Raw genomic sequence first — 19016 nt, forward strand, 5'->3', positions numbered from 1 at the left:
TACTGCGTTCAAGCTAAACTCCGACGAAAAATTCAAAACGGAAAGTGCCTTATTGAATGGCAAAATTAAAAGCTTAAAAACATCATACGAATGTAGAAATATAACTTTTCCGGGTTTTTTTTATGTCGAATTTGAAAAATGTTTCTCCATTAGCTTTAGACTGATTTCTGGTTTAAATTTTTTTAATTGTTCATCTTCACACAAAAATATTGATAACGCAATCAAATAACTGATACCCTATTGGTGCGTTTATTCTGTTTATTAGTACATGTATAAGGTCGATCGCTAAAACATGACTTGTTTGTGTCGTTTCAAGACATCGTCTCAGGAGTAACAAAAACATCAGGGTGATATCTGCACTCTCAATCCAGTTTTCTTCATATGTTCTGTTCAAGGGCAATAGTTATATGAACATTTAAATAATAAAATATACCGAACTCCGAGGAAAACTGAAAACAGAAAGTCCGTCACCAAATGATAAAAAAACCCGTTTGAACACATCAAACGAATTGATTACACCTATCATATTCTTGACTTTGTATAGGCATTTTCTTATGTAAAATTTGGTGGATAACCTCTCACTTGTATGGCAGTCCATTGTTTTGATAACGATGTGTGAACAAAACAGAACAGATATAAAAAAATTAGGTAAAAATGGCAACAATAGGGGACATAGACAAGGAAAAGCCATACACAAACTCGATTTAAATCTCGTCGCTAATAATATAACTAGTATCTAAAAATTATCAGGTCAGGATCGACAGGCATACCAAATATAACTTTTCATTAACTTCTTTATTTTTTTAAAGGAATTTCTTTCACATGTTCAATGAAACGACAACCCACGTATATATCTTCTATTGAAAAGGATGAATGGGAATATATGAGGAGAAACGACAATAGTACAGGCATATTTCTATAAAAAAAAGTATTTATAAACTATATAAACGAAAACAAAACAACTTACACATGATTTTTAAATCGGGATACATTTGCCTGCCATACGAGATCTATTACGTCCTCGAGGATGGTAGAAATAACATCATTTGCAATTTCTGTAAAGATATTTGAAAAAGTCAATGATTTGATATTGAAATATAGATGATGAATTTTTACGCAATTGATTTGATAATATGCAAACTGCAAATATTTCCCTTAACGATTTTAAATTTCAATATCTTTAATATTCATTGTTTTATTAATGAGTTTTGCCATCGAGCTGATTAAAAAAAAAACACGATTGAAATGTCATCAGTCTCATTATTAAAATGATTAATAAAAATAATGAAAAACTAAGTCTACCAAATGTGTCACTATCGTGTATTTAATGATGATCAAACATTATTTATATTTCGATATCTTAATTAAAATGTTGTTGCTTTTTTTTAAGAATATTGACATTTGTTGTAAACTTTGCATTTAAATTTTAACATTTAACTGCTATAAATTGTTATCGACAACAATGACTCTCTATAGTGCATTTAATATTAATGACACTTTATTTGTGTTTCTAAGCTAAAAAAACGATTCCTTCAATGCATATTAATATTGTATGTTAACTTTGCATTTACATTTTTTAAACATTCAACAGCTATCAATTTTGATCGTCAATAGATATTTTATTTTTCTGAATACCAGACGTCATGGACAATAAAATCACGATAAATATGTAATTGATGATACTTTAAAACATTCATTATCTTCTATTGACACATTATACATAAACACTTTTATAAATCATATTTTCCTCTTTTGATTTCAAACCGTTAACATTTTAGAAGAATGAATAGATTTCCCAAACGTATTAAGGTATTTCAATCTCGTTAACTATATGGTAAATGCATTTACCTCTTTCTGTGTACTCATATTCACTAAATGGTGTTCTATTGCTTAAAGTACTCGACAAAGTAAAGTCAGTCCTCCGTGAATTTCCTGATAACATTACAGATTTACGTGGTTTTGGTTTATCATCTCCTTCGTCAACTTCTGTTTCAGCGTTGAAAACTTCATCATCGCTTTCAGCTTCATCTGAATCGCTACCGCCATCTACATCGGGAATTTGGAATTCATCTTTAGATTCTTCTACAATTACATTTCTGATATCTTTGTCTTGTCCACTGTCTATAAATTTAACTCCTTCACTTTGTAAAGACATTTTTGCTTGTCCATCTTTTCTATATTCCGACGTATATTTTCCAAAATTATCTCGTGTGGTGTTACCATGCTGATCCAATATGTTGTTTTTAGACCCAGCCAAACATTGCGTGTTCTCATTAATTATTGTCTTAAAACAGGTATTAAAGGCATTATAACTATCATTCTTTTGGTGAGTTTGGTACATTCCCTCTGTTATTGTGTTATTTATTGTGCATAATTTATTATCAGTGGAAGCTTGGGAAAATTTGACGTTTGGAATATTTCTAACATTATTCAACTGTTTCGACAAAACTTTATTTCGAATATCACGTGATTTTGAAAGAGTTTTTACTTTACGCGTATGTAGATGACCAGTGTCATTCTGGTCTTGACCTCGATGTTTATGACATCTACAGTGACTGTATAGTTCATCCCGACTTTTTGCCAAACTTTTGGGTTTCGATTGCTGTTGATTACCGTTATTATTGCTTCTTTTAGTGTTAAATTTTATGTTAGATCTTTTAAAAGAATATTCATGCTGTATTGTTCCATTTTGTTTCAGTTTTTGGTCACTATTCGTTCGAGGTGGTACACTTTTCTTTTTCCTGATTAATTGTTCCACATTGTTAACGTTTGTTTGGTCAGCGATTATCGGTCTATATGCAATATAACCGACAGTGCCGTTTGGTGTTTTCCCATTTAGGTACTTCTCATTTTTCTTTCTTATGACTTTATATTTAACTGACGATATATCTTCTTTCAATTCTCTGTTAGTATTTTTCCTAAAACGTTTTATGTCCCTTTCGTTTGTTGTCATGGTATTTGAACTAACCTGATTTCCATTAGAAATTTCATGAGCGTGTATACACTTGTCATCCTCGTCAGGTCTATATGATGAATAATGAGATAGTTTGTCTAAGATTTCCATAGTTTCGCACTTTTTAGTATTATCACTTTGACTAAGATCGCTATGACGGCACATGCAATAATTGTTCGCGGTCTCTTTTCCGAACGACATTGTTTCCTTATTTATTTCGTTCAAAGTAGAATCTAAGCTACAGCCATTCACCAAATCAACTGTTTTGTCATCGAATTCACTTGATTTTTGGCCGTCATCATAAATATTATCATAAGGAAGCTTATATGAATATAACATTGATAATGTTCTGCTTGAGTTTTTAGTCGCAGTAATGCAGTCATACTGTAGAGGCACATTACTTGAATAATCGTTGTTGCTTTTAGAATCTCCTTTTGCTTTTAACAACTTATAATTTTTTATGCTACATGTGCTTTTATGTTTTGATTTATGTGTCAAATTGTCATTAGTTGTTGAATTGCTATTAAAACAATTTTTACGCATTTGATCCTCTCTTGCAACAGGTTCTGAACTTGCTTGATTACTGTCATTCTGGTTTTCCAAATCACAAGAATCATGTGTGATTGTCACATTATCGACATCATCTGCTATTTCACTTCGATCGGTACCATGTTCGGCATTTTCTGAATTTTTATCATAGAAGCTATGTGCACACGCTGATTTCTTCACATCAGAGTAAAAGTCACAATTTTTGGACTCATCACCGTTTGGCTTGTCAACATCATCAGTTTTTGAATAAGTTATTTTAGAGTCATTTTCTCGATGTAATGTTTTTGCTGTACTTTTTGCTTTTACTGTTTCGTTGTCAGCCTGCTTTAATATGCTGTGGTTGCATATCAATTGATCACCAAGTGAGATGGTTTCATCATTACGTTTGATTGTGTCGCTCATATTATCAAGCAAACTGGATTCTTTTCCATTTTCTGAAAATTCTGATATTTGTTCATTAACAGTACGATTAGAAGAAATTTCTGATAATACCTTTTCATCCGGTTCATTGCATTGATGATCATTTTTGACATTGGCATTATCATCAAAATTTATGTGATTAATATCCGCTTTATCTAAAAGTTGAGGTTTTTCAACTTTTTTACTTGAATGGTCTTCTGATAAGTTTTGATTGCTTTGTTGATGATCGTTTTCTTCTTTTTCATGAAATTCTCCAGCTGCATTGGGAGCTATCGTATTGTTTTCAACTTTCGGTTCACCATCACTTTTGATCAAATTGTCATCTAGAGGCACATGACTATTTATTTCAATAGTGTTGCCATTTAAACTGTGAATTTCGTCTGTTTTAGGTATTAAACAAGAAGAAACAGCTCTGCGCATCATGGTCAAATCTCTATAAACGTCATGTAAAGTGTATTTCTTTTTATATTTTAAAGGTGAAAATACATTTACACCAGCGTATGGTAGATGTTTTGGAAGACTCAGAGTCTGACCGTTTTGAGCAAAAATATGCGTTATTCCATTTTCCGTTGGAACAGTACGCCGACGTCCTTGAAATACCGTTTCACTAAAATGCCGTTCATTATTTCCATTTGCACTTGAAATTAAAACATGTCCATTTATGCTTTCTTTTGGAACTTTGGATGCAACTATTGTGGAAAGTTGTCTTTTAAGTTTAGGTGTGCTTTTTCTGGACGCTAAAATAGCAGCTGCTGATGGCCAACGTTTTTCACGTTTTAACTCTCCTGTATTTTGGCACATGTCGGACCCGAATATCTTTCTTGTTTTGGAAAAACGTCTCGACAATCGACATTGTTCTAATTCTTCAGACAGATTAGACAATTGCGTGTCTCCCATTGTCATTTCTCGTTGCGGACTGACTGGATAAATGTTATTCGAAGTAGAAGTAGACGGCAAAGATATATTGTCAATACTTTCAGGTTCCAGTAGCATCTTCCGGATTCTTTCTTTTTTCTCATCGCTCAAGTCCGTCCTATTTTGGCAAATTTCTAACGCTAGTCTTTGGATGTCATTCATTGTCACCTGTATCTGAAAAACAAACATTCAAACATAATGAAAAAAACAAACAAAAGATAAATGAAGTTTAGGTTACTGGTATTAATGTATGTGTTACATGTAACTGGCTTAAACAACTGATGAATAAAACGGTTATACAGACCATTTATAGCATATGCAAGAGTAGATGTCAGCGTACGTCATTTGAAAATGACATTTACTACTCATCCGTCATTTTAATTTGATCTTCATAAAAACTGAAAAGTCTGATCTGAAAAAGGTTGTAGTCAATACAGTACTGTTTAGTAGCGTTTCAGTCATTTCTGTGTGATGTTGGTATAACCAAGCAAAGAACAACTACTGATCATACACTGAACATATTTTGGTTAACTACAAGCGAATTGTCTGAACAGAACTGTATTTTCCGCAGTGATTAGATCTTAAAATGCATTAATAATTTGTTGTTCAGTCTTATTAAGTGCTGATCAGTTAAAAATGACAGCATCGTTTCAGATATCGAATACCAAATAATATACAGAGAACACATCAAGTCCCAAACAACTCATGTATGACCGAAAGACGTACAGTTATATTTATTCTATAATTTTAACAAATTGACAATGAATACAACGCAGACGGCATATAAAGAGTGTTCAAAACCAACTGAGACAAGTCTTAAATTGAACACGCAAATAGTTATATTGCAGGGTTTATCTCGTCTTGTTAGTACTAAGAATTTCCATTATATATCAAACTGTTGTGGAACAAAAATAGTTTTGTACTAGTTACGTAAAATGAAATCCATCCATTCAAACAGTTCAACCTTATTAAGCTATCCACAGTTGCTGTGTGCGTGAAATCGTGATCCATACAAGGACTTAAATGACGCGGTACTGAATCTGCATGATGGCAAATGAATATTATTTTTTTTCGCTTCAAATTGTAAATAATGAACTTTTGGATTCTTTTTCATTTGTCTAACGACCAGCAAAGTCTTTCGGTGTGACTTATCTTACCCGTAGAAATAATTTTCAATATTCAATTAGAAAACAATGAAAAGAAATTGATACAGACTTGCAGAAATGGGTTATCGTAGCTGTTATGACAAAACCTCTCAGAATGTTGGATCTGCAATGCTCTTCAACTTGGTATTTATAACCCAGAGAATTAGTATTTCTGAGTTGACATGAATAGCATTGAAATGGTCATAAGATGTTAACAATATATATACATTTTAACCTTAGTAGTACTTGACAGAATTAAATACTCATTTTTCAAAATGTTTGTTCTTTTATTGCTTTACGGGGCGTTTTAAATTTTAAAAATCTTTGGATACAAATTCATGAAAGCAAGATACAATTGTTAGAATTTCATTAACTTAAGGTAGAACAATACAAAGATTTTTTCACTCCAAATCAGACAACTTTAAACTGATGTAATTCATTTCATAGTGATCCTTCTTAATATCTTATAAATGAGGTACCAAAAGAAAGAAGAAAGATTAATCTTTCAAATTGTGATAATTTCATTATGACATAATTATTACATAATTAATTATTATGTGGTAAGTCGCTATATTGTGATGTCCACACTTGAATGAATTTAGCGTCTTTGTTCTTCATAGCATCCCAAAATATTTTATAGATTCTTGTACTACACAGCTTGACCTCCAAAACTATGTCTCAGATTTCCAAAAACATCAATAGAACAAATTTTATACCCAATTGAATTTAGTGGTCTCTAATGAATTGATGTTGCAAACTTCATTGAAGATTTATGAGAGAATGAAATACAATAGGAAAAGTCTGAGACACGGTTTTGGAGGTCAAACTGTGTTGTGCAAGAATCTATAATTTTTTTTAGGATGCTATGAAGAACAAAGAAGCTAAATTCATTCAAGTATGGACATCACAGAATGGCAACTAATTACATAACAATTAATTATGTAATAATTATGTCATAATGAAATTATCACAATTTAAAAGATTAAATCTTCTTCTTTCTTTTGGTACCTCATTTATAAAATTTAAAGAAAGATGAGTGGAATTACATCAGTTTAAAGATGTCTGATTGGGGATGAAAAATCTTTGTATTGTGCTACCTTAATGGTTATGTTTAATCGCTTTCGTACTAATTTTTCGTATTTACCAAAATCTTCTCAAAGCAAAAGTAAATTATTTGAAATACAATAACAGCAGAACATTCAGTACAAAGTCCGAAAACAACAAAATATCAAAGAAAAACAACAATCAAACAAAGAATTATACTTATGCATAAAGAGCTTATCTTTTAATGTATAATGGTTTTGCAGATTCTTTTAGAACAACACCCTAGATTGGATGCCTCATATCTGAGAGAGTTAAGGAGAAGATGAGGTTTGTTCGCTTTGTTATCATTTTTGCAAGGGTTTAACATACACTCTATCCTCCTCTAAACTATGTTATACTAGTATTTATTTCATCAAAAACTCAAGCTCAAACTCGTGTTGAACTGCCCCATTCTTCAGCCTTTTCTCTCAATTTTTGTTGTTGATTAAAACTGTTAACGCAAGAAGTTTTCTAAGTAACATTTTGTAGTTCCACAGATATGTTTAAGATATCGTGTTTGGAAAATTGAAAAGGAAACAGCATGTACATTGTCATTGCAATTATTAACAAACAAGTTATAGACAAAGTTTGCATTTGTTATTAATTGAAAGATATAAGTTCCAATACCTTTATTGTGGTCAAGCACGTAAAACTATTATCAATATGATTATTTTTCTATTTATAATACTGTACTAGTAAAATTGATTACACTCTTTTTTACTTTAACATAACAGATATTATATTCGCGAGGACAGAATAACAAATATTGGCACAAAGTACGAGGTGAGCTAGCAACAACAGCCTTAACACTAAATAAAATAGATACATACAGTTAGTACCTTCTTTCGATAAACCTACGTTTTAATAAAAATTTAAGTTTTAAAAATGTAGTAACTGGTTATTGAGATTTAAGTACGAAATCTGCATTTATCTCTTTTAATTAGAATTGTACGACCACAAGTGTTACCGTTTTCCAAACATCTGTAAATAAACTCATCATAAAAAAACAGGTAGATAAACCAAACAACAATCCATACTAACAGTATATAGATAAAATTTAAAAACAAACCAGATTAAAGTTACCATGAAAAGGGTTATTACATCCGGGTTCTTCAGAAAACGTTCGATTTTCTTTTGTGATGAGAACCATGCGTCGGAGGATGATACATTGATTCGAAGATTATTTCAACTTTAAATTAGCTGAACACCGGGACGTACTTTTCCATTATGCTTACAACGAACGAAGAACTTAAATCATGCAAATACTTTAACGAAAAAAATTAAAACATTATCTGCAATGAGTATTTGACAATCATAATACCCAGAAATCCGTATTAATTTTCGAAGTTTATTGTACACAGAATGGATAATTTATTCTGTAAAACTTTAATCATGCTGATGAATACATGACTTGGGTGTATTGTTAAAATTCAAACTGAGCATGTGTAAATATATATTCTTTGTAATTGTTTGGTCAAATGCTGTCTCAAACTGTTTCGGTTCGTTAACATCCTTGGCTTTTACATATTCGGCTTTGGGCGTTCCTGGTGAATATAAATCCAGAAAAGCTCTTTTTAAACTTTTTACTTGGTCGGCTTCACAACTAATTTTGATCTGAGTGTCTCTAATGAGTCTTATAGTCAAAACGCTCGTCTGGCGTATTAAATTATAATCCTGGTATTTGGCATTTTCCGCAATGGATATTGTAAATTCCTGAAGTTTATGTTACTAATATGAATGTAAGTGTTAACCGATTTTAAAACCGATGGAGGAAACAGTTGTAGAGACCGTTTATAGCATATGTTAGAGTAGATGTCAGCATACGTCATTTGAAAACTACATTGAGTACTCAACTATCATTTTGATCTTTTGACTACAAGCGAATTGTCGGAACAGAACTGAATTTACCACAGTGATTAGATCTGAAAATGCATTAAGAATTTATTGTTTAGTATATTAAGTATACATCAGGTTAAAATGACCCCATCGATTCGGATAACAAATGCCAAATAACATACAGAAAAACACGTCAATTCCAAAACAACACACGTATGACAGAAAGACGTACAATTTTATTTAGTTCATACTATGGAACCACAATAGTTTTGTATTAGTTACGTATACTGAAATCCATCCATTCAAACAGTTTGACCTTATTAAAACCACCCCCCGTTGCTGTGTGCATGAAATCGTGATCTATACAAGAAGAAAGATGTTCAACACTGCAAACAAATCTTTCATCAAAGACTGTTAAGGAAAATTTACCTAATCAAGTTAAAAACACAATGTGTCTAAGCATATTATAAACTGCTTTATATTCGTTGTGCATGTGAATGTTAAAAACAGACATTCGGTATATCTGACGAATTTATAAGTAAATCAAACTATTCATTTCTTCTTTTATTCAAATGAAATGATTCTATCATTATTCTATTTAAAAAATACATCCCCAAAAAGGAAATGGGAAGAAAACAAAACTAAGATTTTAGGTTCACTTATTTTCTACTTTTATATCTTAGTCTTTATTTTGAATATATTACACACATATCCTTTAAGGTAAATATCATTCTTCCGCCTTATTTTCCCTGATTAAATTTTACGTACTTCCTTTGCATTAACTAGGAAAATGTCAGATGACTTGAAGTATCAAGTAAACATTTACAAAAGAACTTAAATGACGCTGCACAAAATCTACATGATGACATATGAATATTAATTTTTTTAGCTTCAAATTGTAAATAATTAACTTGCTGATTCTTTTTCATTTGTCTAACGATCAGGAAAGTGTTTCGGTGTAACTAATCTTACACGTAGGAATAGTTTTAAATCTTTTATTAGATTACAATGACAAGTAATTGATACAGGCCTGCACAAATGGGTTATCTTAGGTGTTTTTGAAAAAAATCTCGGAATGTTGGATCTTCATTGATCTTTAACTTCGTACTGCTCGTGGAGATGTCCTCCCTGTGTGTATTACCAGACTAGTAGTCACCACCTCTGTGATGATATTATTATCCCTGAATAAATCATAATTATAAATCAACTGTTGAAAATACTATGGATTTACTGCAACAGGTAGAGATTACCCTAGTAGTTCTTGGCAAAATTAAATACACTACTTTTATTTAAATTAATGTTTGTTTTTATTGTTTAAAGGCACGGTACTTATTTTATTAAATCTTTGAATATAATTAACTTTAATCAATAAATGTTGTTAGAACTTCTTCAACCTTATGATAATGCTACATCGCTTTTATATTACCATCCGTATTTACCAAAAAATCTCAAAACAAAAATTAAATAATTGATATACAAGAAGAACAGAACATTCAGAACAAAGACCAAAACCTAAAACATTTATTTAAGAACCTATGTAAAGTGCTACCAAACAAAGCATTATAGTTTTGCGTATAAAGGGAGATACGTTACGATTTTATAGATCTAATAGAACAAAAACCTAGATTGGATACATCATGACTTCGAGGGTGAAATATAAAATTGTGTTCTCCTAGGTTGACAATGGTTATTCTGAGGGTTAAACGTCTACTTTATTCTCCTCTTAAACTATGTGATATTTATAAGTTGAACACGCAAATAGTTATATTGCAGGGTTTATCTAGTTTCTTTAGTACTAAAATATTCCCATTTTATATCAAACTAATTTGGAACCGGTATAGATTTGTACTAGTTACGTACAAAAAAATCCATCCATTCAAACATTTCAACCTTAATAAAGTATCCCCCGATGATGTGTGCGTGAAATCGGGATCCATACAAATAGATATATTTTCAACACTGCATACAAACCTAACATCAAAAACAATTAGGAAAATTTTACCTAATCAAGTTAAAAACGTAATATGTCTAAGCATATTATAACCTGCTTTATAATCGCTGTGCATTTGAATGTAAAAAAAAAATATTCGGTCGATCTGACGCATTTATAAGTGAATCAAACTATTCATTACTTCTTTTATTCAAATGGAAGGATTCTATCATTATTCTATTATTAAAATTACATCCCCCACAAGGAAATCGGAAGAAAACAAAACTAAGACTTTTGGTTCACCTATTTTCTACTTTTATATTTTAGTCTTTATTTTGCATATTTTGCACACATAAGCTTTTAGATCTATATCAATCTTCTGTTTTGATTTCCCTGATTAAATGTTACGTACTTCCTTTGCATTAACTAGGAAAAGGTCATACGGCAACAAAGGTATCAAGTGAAAATTTATACTAGAACTTAAAGGACGCGGCACGGAATCTGCATGATGACATATGAATATTAATTTTTGTCGCTTCAAATTGTAAATAATGAACTTTTGGATTCTGTTTCATTTGTCTAACGATCAGGAGTCTTTCGGTGTGACTAATCTTACACGTAGGAATAATTTTAAATCTTTTATTATAATACAATGACAAGTAATTGATACATGCAAGCAGAAATGAGTTATCTTAGGTGGTTTTTTTATACTGTGGATTCATTTTTGTTCGTTGGATACCAATTTTCGTGTGTTTCGTGGGTATATTTATTATAGGCTTTGTATGTAGAGATTGCAAAACCACGAAATCAAATATCCACGAAAATGCAAGTTGATCACAATCTTTGAAATTGATACCCACGAAAATAAATGAATCCGCAGTACTATATCCTCCTCTTAAACTTTATGATTATTATTTTATCTAAAACTTAATCTCAAACTCGAGTTGAACTGCAACTGTCCTTTTTTTAAACTTTAGTTGTTAATTAAAACTGTTAACGCAAGAAATTTTCTAAGTAACATTTGGTATTTTCACAGATATGTTTAAGATATCTTGCTGGGAAAATTGAAAAGGAAACCGCATGTACATTGTCATTGCAATTATCAGCAATCAAGTTATCGACAAAGTTTGAATTTGTTATTAATGGAAAGAAATATATTCCAATACCTTCATCGGGGTCAAGCACTAAAACTATTATCAAAACGATTAATTTTTTTTTATAATTTTGTACTAATAAATAAAGGCAACAGTAGTATACCGCTGTTCAAAACTCGTAAATCGATGGACAAAAAACAAAATCGGGGTAACAAACTAAAACTGAGGGAAACGCATCAAATATAAGAGGAGAACAAGGACAAAACATTAAAAGGTAACACACACAGAAACGGACTTAGCGTTAGACAAAATCCGATGAGAATAACAAATATAACATCAAAACCAAATACATGAATTTGGGATAAAAAAGTACCGTGACACGTCAAATATAAGAGAAAACAAACGACACAACGTTAAAATGTAACACACACACAGAAACGAACAATAATATAACAATGGCCATATTCCTGACTTGGTACAGGACATTTTTTAAAGAAAAGAATGGTGGGTTGAACCTGGTTTTGTGGCATGCCAAACCTCCCGCTTTAATGGCAATGATAAATATAACATTAAAATGACACCATAACATCACAGGACTACAATACAAATAAATAGGAGAAAATATTAAACAAAGAAACACATTAATAATAACAAAAGGCACCAGGTTTAATATCCAATAGTGTAATAAAATTTACAGTGTATTTTACTATTACATACCAGATATTGTATTCGCGAGGACAGAATAGCCGTGGCACAAAATACGACATGAGCTATCAATTATAGTCGTAACAAAATAGATTTATATATAGGCAGTTCCTCTTTTGGTAAAACTATGTTTTAGTAAACATTTAAGTTAAAAAAAGTAGCAACTGGTAATTGTAACTTAAGTACGAAATCTTAATTTATCTCTTTAAATTAAGATTGTACGACAACAAGGGTTAACATTTTCTTAACATCTGTAAATAAACTAATCATAGATACCAGGTAGATAAACCAAACAGCAAAGAAACTCATCATTGATACCAGGTTTAAAATTTTATATTTACGCCAGACTCGCGTTTTGTCTACAAAAGACTCATCAGTGAGGCTCGAATAAAAAAATATTTAAAAGGCATCCATACTTACAGTATATAGATAAAATTAAAATAAAAACAGATAAAAGTTACCATTAAAAGGGTTGATACATCCGGGATCTTCGGAAAAGGTTGTTTTTTCTTTAGTGATAACATTCATGCGTCGGAGGATAATACATTGATTCGAAGACTATAAATTAGCTGAACACTGGACGTACTTTTGCATTATGCTAACAACGAACAAATAACTTAAATCATGCAAGTACTTTAAACGAAATAGATAAATTCTCTATCTGCAATGAGGATTTGACAATCATGATACCCAGAAATCGGTATTGATTTTCGAAGTTTATTGTAATCAGAATGAACGATTTATTCTGTAAAAATTTAATCATGCTTATGAATACAATGGTATATTGCTTTTATTCCAAATGAGCATGTGCAAATATATTCTTTGTCATTGTTTGGTCAAATAAGTCTTCAAACTGTTTCGGTTCTTCTACAACCTTAGCTTTCACATTTAGGCTTTTAGTGTTCTAGGTGACGTTTGACGCTTTTGACGTATGCAATTATCAACTTGTTTTTCATCCTTGTATACTAAGATGACATTTGTTAATAGACAGAGCAGAAGACAACCATCTTTTTCTGGATTTCTTTCAAGTAGGTATCCTATGAGGTATGTTGCGAGAAGTGTATTAGGCATTTTAAGCAATGCCTCACATTGTGAACCGTATGAAAAAGTTACAAGATATCCCAAAACTAAGCCTATTACTTGAATATAAACCATAATAAGATTAGTGTCGCCTGTATGAAATGTCGATAGTTGAGTACAGATGTGACTATACAAACACTTCCAACTAAATGGCACATGACTTGGGGTTGGCCAAATAATATACATGGTAATAAAATGTACCATTTCTTAAAATATACCAAATGTCATTGATTTGTACCCTTATATACATGATATATCCGTAAACTTACCTTATCACAAATTGTACTTGTAAATTATGCAACAAGGTTTTCAGTCAATCGAACATGACTGATCGGACGAGACCTAACAATTGCTTAGGAATGCAGATGTTCGAATGCTAACACATACCAAAGAGCATATGAATAACTTTATTATGCCGTTTAGCTGACGTGGTTACAACAATTATTTGCGTCGCTGACGGTAAAGGAAACAGTACCTAAGTATCCTTTATGTGACGTCATCGCAGGCGAAGAAAACAAACTTTAGCCTTTTGACTCCTTCAGGATCTTTGAAAACAAGGAAAATAACTGAGCCTATAGAACCAGGATAAACCAAGGCTGAACAGTCATTGATAACCTATGAGCACTTACACAACAAACATAAAAATATAAAGTGAATGTTATCAAAGTTAAAAACCTCAAAGTCGATACCTGGTCTTAATAGGGTTAAAGATAACAATGGATTAATGAAAAACAACCACATCATGAAAACAATCAACATGTTGGTTAAAACAAAACAGAAGAAGAGCAAACGACAGCCTACAAAACATAAAACAGAAAACAAAAGCTTGAGTTACATGAACCCAACCAAAAGTCTTGAGTGATTTCAAGTGCTTCAAAAATTACCAAGGAATGCGATTTTAATTAAATGTTTGGCCTATTTGACATTATTACCGGTTTTGTCATGAATATGGATATGGTTAAGAAATGACTTTGATATAATGACTGTATATGTTTGCACAGCACAATTTTCCTGTACATGTATCTAATCTCAATCAACATAGGATTGTTGATTAAATTCCTGTATGGTTTTACCTGGAATTATAATGCATTTGGTAAACATCGGAAAACCAACATTATATATTATACATAAGCGAATTAATCTTTTGTAAATTACACCTGTTAGGACGGAATATATATGATTGGTTTCATCGATCAATGCATTAATGAATACAGAAAGATGACGAACCACTTGATAAACAACTTAACCCCAGTATCCTTTTAATTGTGATATTTTATGAATGTAAATGTTTTTGTCAAATGATAGATTGATTTTTCATATGAACAGTTTATTACACGTACCACCTGCCAATTTAATGTGAGAGCGATATGACGAGACGACCTAATGATATAAGGTATACCTATATTGAATCCTAATAACTGCCGTACGGTCGAACTGTAATTTAAAACCTACAAATCTATTTACTTTTTAATTACCTTTCAAAAGTTTAAATAGACGAACTGATAATGCATATTACAAAAGACTATTGAAAACTATTGAAATGAAGTTTACAGTCTACCAAATTTAAGTGACATCCAAGCATAATTTTCGTCAATAGGTATTTTAGACTTCCATTCATTGTCTTTTCGCTTTCACTTTTATTTACAAAACTTTTATTTAAAATTCTTAGTCAAACATGTAATTTAAAAGTTGCAAATAAGGTTCAGTAAGCATGGTTAAATTTAAGTTTGAAAGTGGTATAAGGGATACCAAAAATATACACGGTACAACCTTAAAAAAGGGTGAGTAGCTTTTTTGTCATGTTTTATTATCAGAGGCAGACTTATAAATGTATATTTGAAAACATATTTTAATATTTTCTTCGTGATGATTAATTTGTTTTGTTTTAATTCAATACTTGTTACACTAGTACTCTTATCGTTATCGATAAATATCTTGATATGTACGAACTAATAATAATCTAGATACAATAAAAAAGATCTGTCATCTAACAGTCGAGATTAAAACTTCTGATATTAGAGAAAATAAGCATGTGCCACTCCACTGGTTATTGGTGAAAGATGAGTTAAAAATCAAATGACTATAATTTCAAAGTAAAGAATGAAATGTCGACCAGTTTGACTGAATGTTAAAGGGCCCATTTGATTAAATTCTTTAAAAAAAAAAATGCCGTTAACAAAACAAACATCGTTGTTGAAGGCCGTACGATGATCTTTAGTTGTTAATTTCTGTGTTATTTGGTATCTTGTGGATAGTTTTCTCATTGGCAATCATACCACATCTTTTTTTTTTATATTAAATGTTTCTAGCAGAAAAACATTAAATGTTGACGCCCATATATTTGATGCCATATATAACCAACGTGTCAAGCATTGGTTATTCTGATTCTATGTTGATTGATGCGTACTTTGAACGTCTTATCAGTCCAACGGACAAAATAGTTTCTTAGCAATTGAGAATTTTCTGCATATCTATTTATCCTTTATGATGTTCTCTTTTTTCATTTCATTTTGTTATTCATTTTTTACAAATAAACTATGGCATGGCTCAATGAGGGGGGAGGCTTTCACTCCTAAATGTCAATTTGCATGTTAGTTTTAGATTATAACTTATATTTAGTATCGTTTTTTGTTTTTATTTATTTTGTTGAATTTCCATTAAGTTTCGTTATCATTCCCATATTTACCTTTAATCTTGTTACTTTTATTAGTTAGTAGTTCAGTGATCATTGACTTTATGCACGTTACATAATTCAAATTGAGGAAATTCGATATGAGAGAAGCGTACTTTCAGATAAAGACTATCAGAAGCAAAACAAAAAAATAAACTATGCAAATGCATAAATATCTCTAAATTACTTATTAATTTAAAATATTTTACCTTTAGAGATGAATGTTAATCGTTCGGATCGATTCACTAGACATTAATTATATTAGGCAAACTAAGATTTAATTGTTGTATCGAAAGTAATTTTCCATAAATATTCCATTTGAACTTTGTCTAACTGATTTTCCTTAATTTACATAGAGAATACCATGGTCATAGATTTTTAATTCAATCTGATTGTTTGGAATGAAGCATGTGGTAAACATAATCTCCTTTTTTCCCTTTTGTTTTTGTACTTTGAGACAAATGTGTTTATGCATTTGTAACTTTTGGTCCAGTTTAAATTAATATTACACAATTAAAAATACATACCAATAGACCCCTACGTTTTATATTTGTTCGTCGGATAAATATAAAGAATGTTGCATCATCTTCCCACGATCTCCTTTTAGAGTGATGTGTAAAATATGTGAGTATACGTATCTTCAGAGTGTTTGTGATTTAGGATTCGAATAGGAATTTTCTGAAGATTGCCAGTATGGGTAAATTTTATTTGATAAAAACATCTAACTTGAAGTTCGAACTTTATTTGGCCATTTGACCTTTTGATTCGAGCATCACTGATTAGACTTTTGTAGACGAAACTCACGTATCGGAACAAACTATAATCCTTGTATCTTTGGTAAGTTTTTACATGTAAATATGGTCATGTTTGTGAGGGTCATGATCAATAACACGTATGCTGCTCCAGAAAACTGCCCATTTCGTGACGATAATTTGTTTATTATTTGAATCTGAAGGACAATTCATAATTGATTTTTTTTTATAGCCGTGGCTTTGGGATAACCTTCTTTCTAATTTTTCAATAAATCTTAAATGAAATGCTGATATATTTTACCACTGCTGTTAAGGGAGCCCTGTAAGTTATAATTTGGTAAAATTTATATTATATTGTTCATAGAACCTAAAATAAAATCATATAAAGCTATCGAACTCTTTAGAATAAATCAAATGACATGGCACTTGTATCCTCCGGATATGTCAGTAGATCCTGCTCCATATATGACACCCGTCATGACTTGATTGAGGCTTCGACAATTGAAAAAATAATATTAAAAAATCAAATTGCAAAATAACCGAACTCGAAGAAAAAATTCAAAATGGAAAGTCCCTAAACAAATTTCAAAATCAAAAGCTCAAACATATCAAAAGAATGGATAACAACTATCATATCCCTGACGAGATTTGCCTATCTAGAAAATGGAAGCTTAAGCCTGGTTTTATAGATAGCGAAACCTCCCACCTGTACATGTGTGACAGACGCGTATTATAATTTCATTATATTGACAACAATATATAAGCTAAACAAACAGAAATAATAGGTAAAAATAACCAGATACCAGGCTTGTACGCCGGACGCGCGTTTCGTCTTCATAAACTCACCAATGATGCTCGAATAAAAAGTTAAAGGGTCAAAATAAAGTACTAAGTTGAAGAGCATTGTTGCATCTGTTACAAAGATTTTCCATTGCGGTTAATCAATTTATATATAGTTTGTATTTTTGGTGTTTTAATGACACTTTTAAACACCGCATTTAGGCTATTACGTGGCGGCCAGTTTTTAAATGTGGAGGAAGCCGGAGTGTCCGGAGATAACAAGCAACCTTCGATAGGAAAACTGACAATCCTAGTCATTTAAGGTGGTACCTAACACTACAGGGAGATAACTCTGTAATATCAGCTAAACGTTTTAATTACGTTGCCTTGTGAAGGCAATATAAAGCTTCTCAATGATCAAAATTAGTGTTTGTCAAACTGCTGTATAACCAGTGCAATTTTTCTGATAAAACGCTTGGTTCAAATTTTTTGAATTTTTTATATTTTTGTTAAAGGGTCAAAGTAAATACTTTGTCAAAATTTTATGAAAATTAAACGAGCCAAATTAATTTTAGTGAAAGTGTTGGGTACCACCTTAAGATTGTAGTTGCGTGCATCCGCTAGAGCGGGATTCGGACTCACAACTTCAGTGTTGAATGGCTAGTGATTACAGTAGTAACTACTTAGACCACTCGGCCACCGAGGCCCCCAACCAATTAATAATGGCGTCCTTTAAACTTTTGAAGAAAAAACTTCATCTTTATCATTATGAACCCCTTGATTTCACCAATTCATCAATGAACAGGTTTCATTAATGAAGTATGTTCCACATTACTGCCTGTGAAGGTTTAACACAACTCTTATCCAGGTAAGTCGAATTGAAACATTTACTATGTACTAAAATGTATATCAATCTTGAAAAGAATTTTTAGGAAAATATAATTGTCATCGTACAAAACATAAAAATACTTGTCAAAAATAAAATTAGCCAACGTGTAATAAGTGCCTCGATCTGTGCAATAAAAACTCGAAGAAAGCAATTATAACGTCTTATATTCTTCTGAATGGTGAATAATTCTCTCTGATACCTCGATGACACAATA

The 19016-nt window shown here is 31.3% G+C and overlaps 2 protein-coding genes across 2 annotated transcripts in view; one reads left to right on the forward strand and one right to left on the reverse strand.

Annotated features, from left to right (window-relative positions):
* Positions 1-19016, reverse strand: part of LOC139511709 (uncharacterized protein PF3D7_1120600-like) — a 42375-nt gene that overhangs the window by 12697 nt on the left and 10662 nt on the right. The window contains exons 2-3 of the mRNA XM_071298742.1: positions 1849-5011; positions 968-1055 (exon numbers count right to left, since the gene is read on the reverse strand). Coding sequence (XP_071154843.1) covers positions 968-1055; positions 1849-4999 — 3239 coding nt within the window. The 5' untranslated portion in view covers positions 5000-5011. The remainder of the gene's footprint in view (positions 1-967; positions 1056-1848; positions 5012-19016) is intronic.
* LOC139511710 (kelch-like protein 13) overlaps positions 15352-19016 on the forward strand; it is a 29092-nt gene continuing 25427 nt past the window's right edge. Inside the window, exon 1 of the mRNA XM_071298743.1 lies at positions 15352-15491. The gene's annotated coding sequence lies outside the window, so the exon portion shown is untranslated. The remainder of the gene's footprint in view (positions 15492-19016) is intronic.

Source organism: Mytilus edulis, chromosome 2 (assembly GCF_963676685.1).
Source record: "Mytilus edulis chromosome 2, xbMytEdul2.2, whole genome shotgun sequence".
Classification (NCBI taxonomy): domain Eukaryota; kingdom Metazoa; phylum Mollusca; class Bivalvia; order Mytilida; family Mytilidae; genus Mytilus; species Mytilus edulis.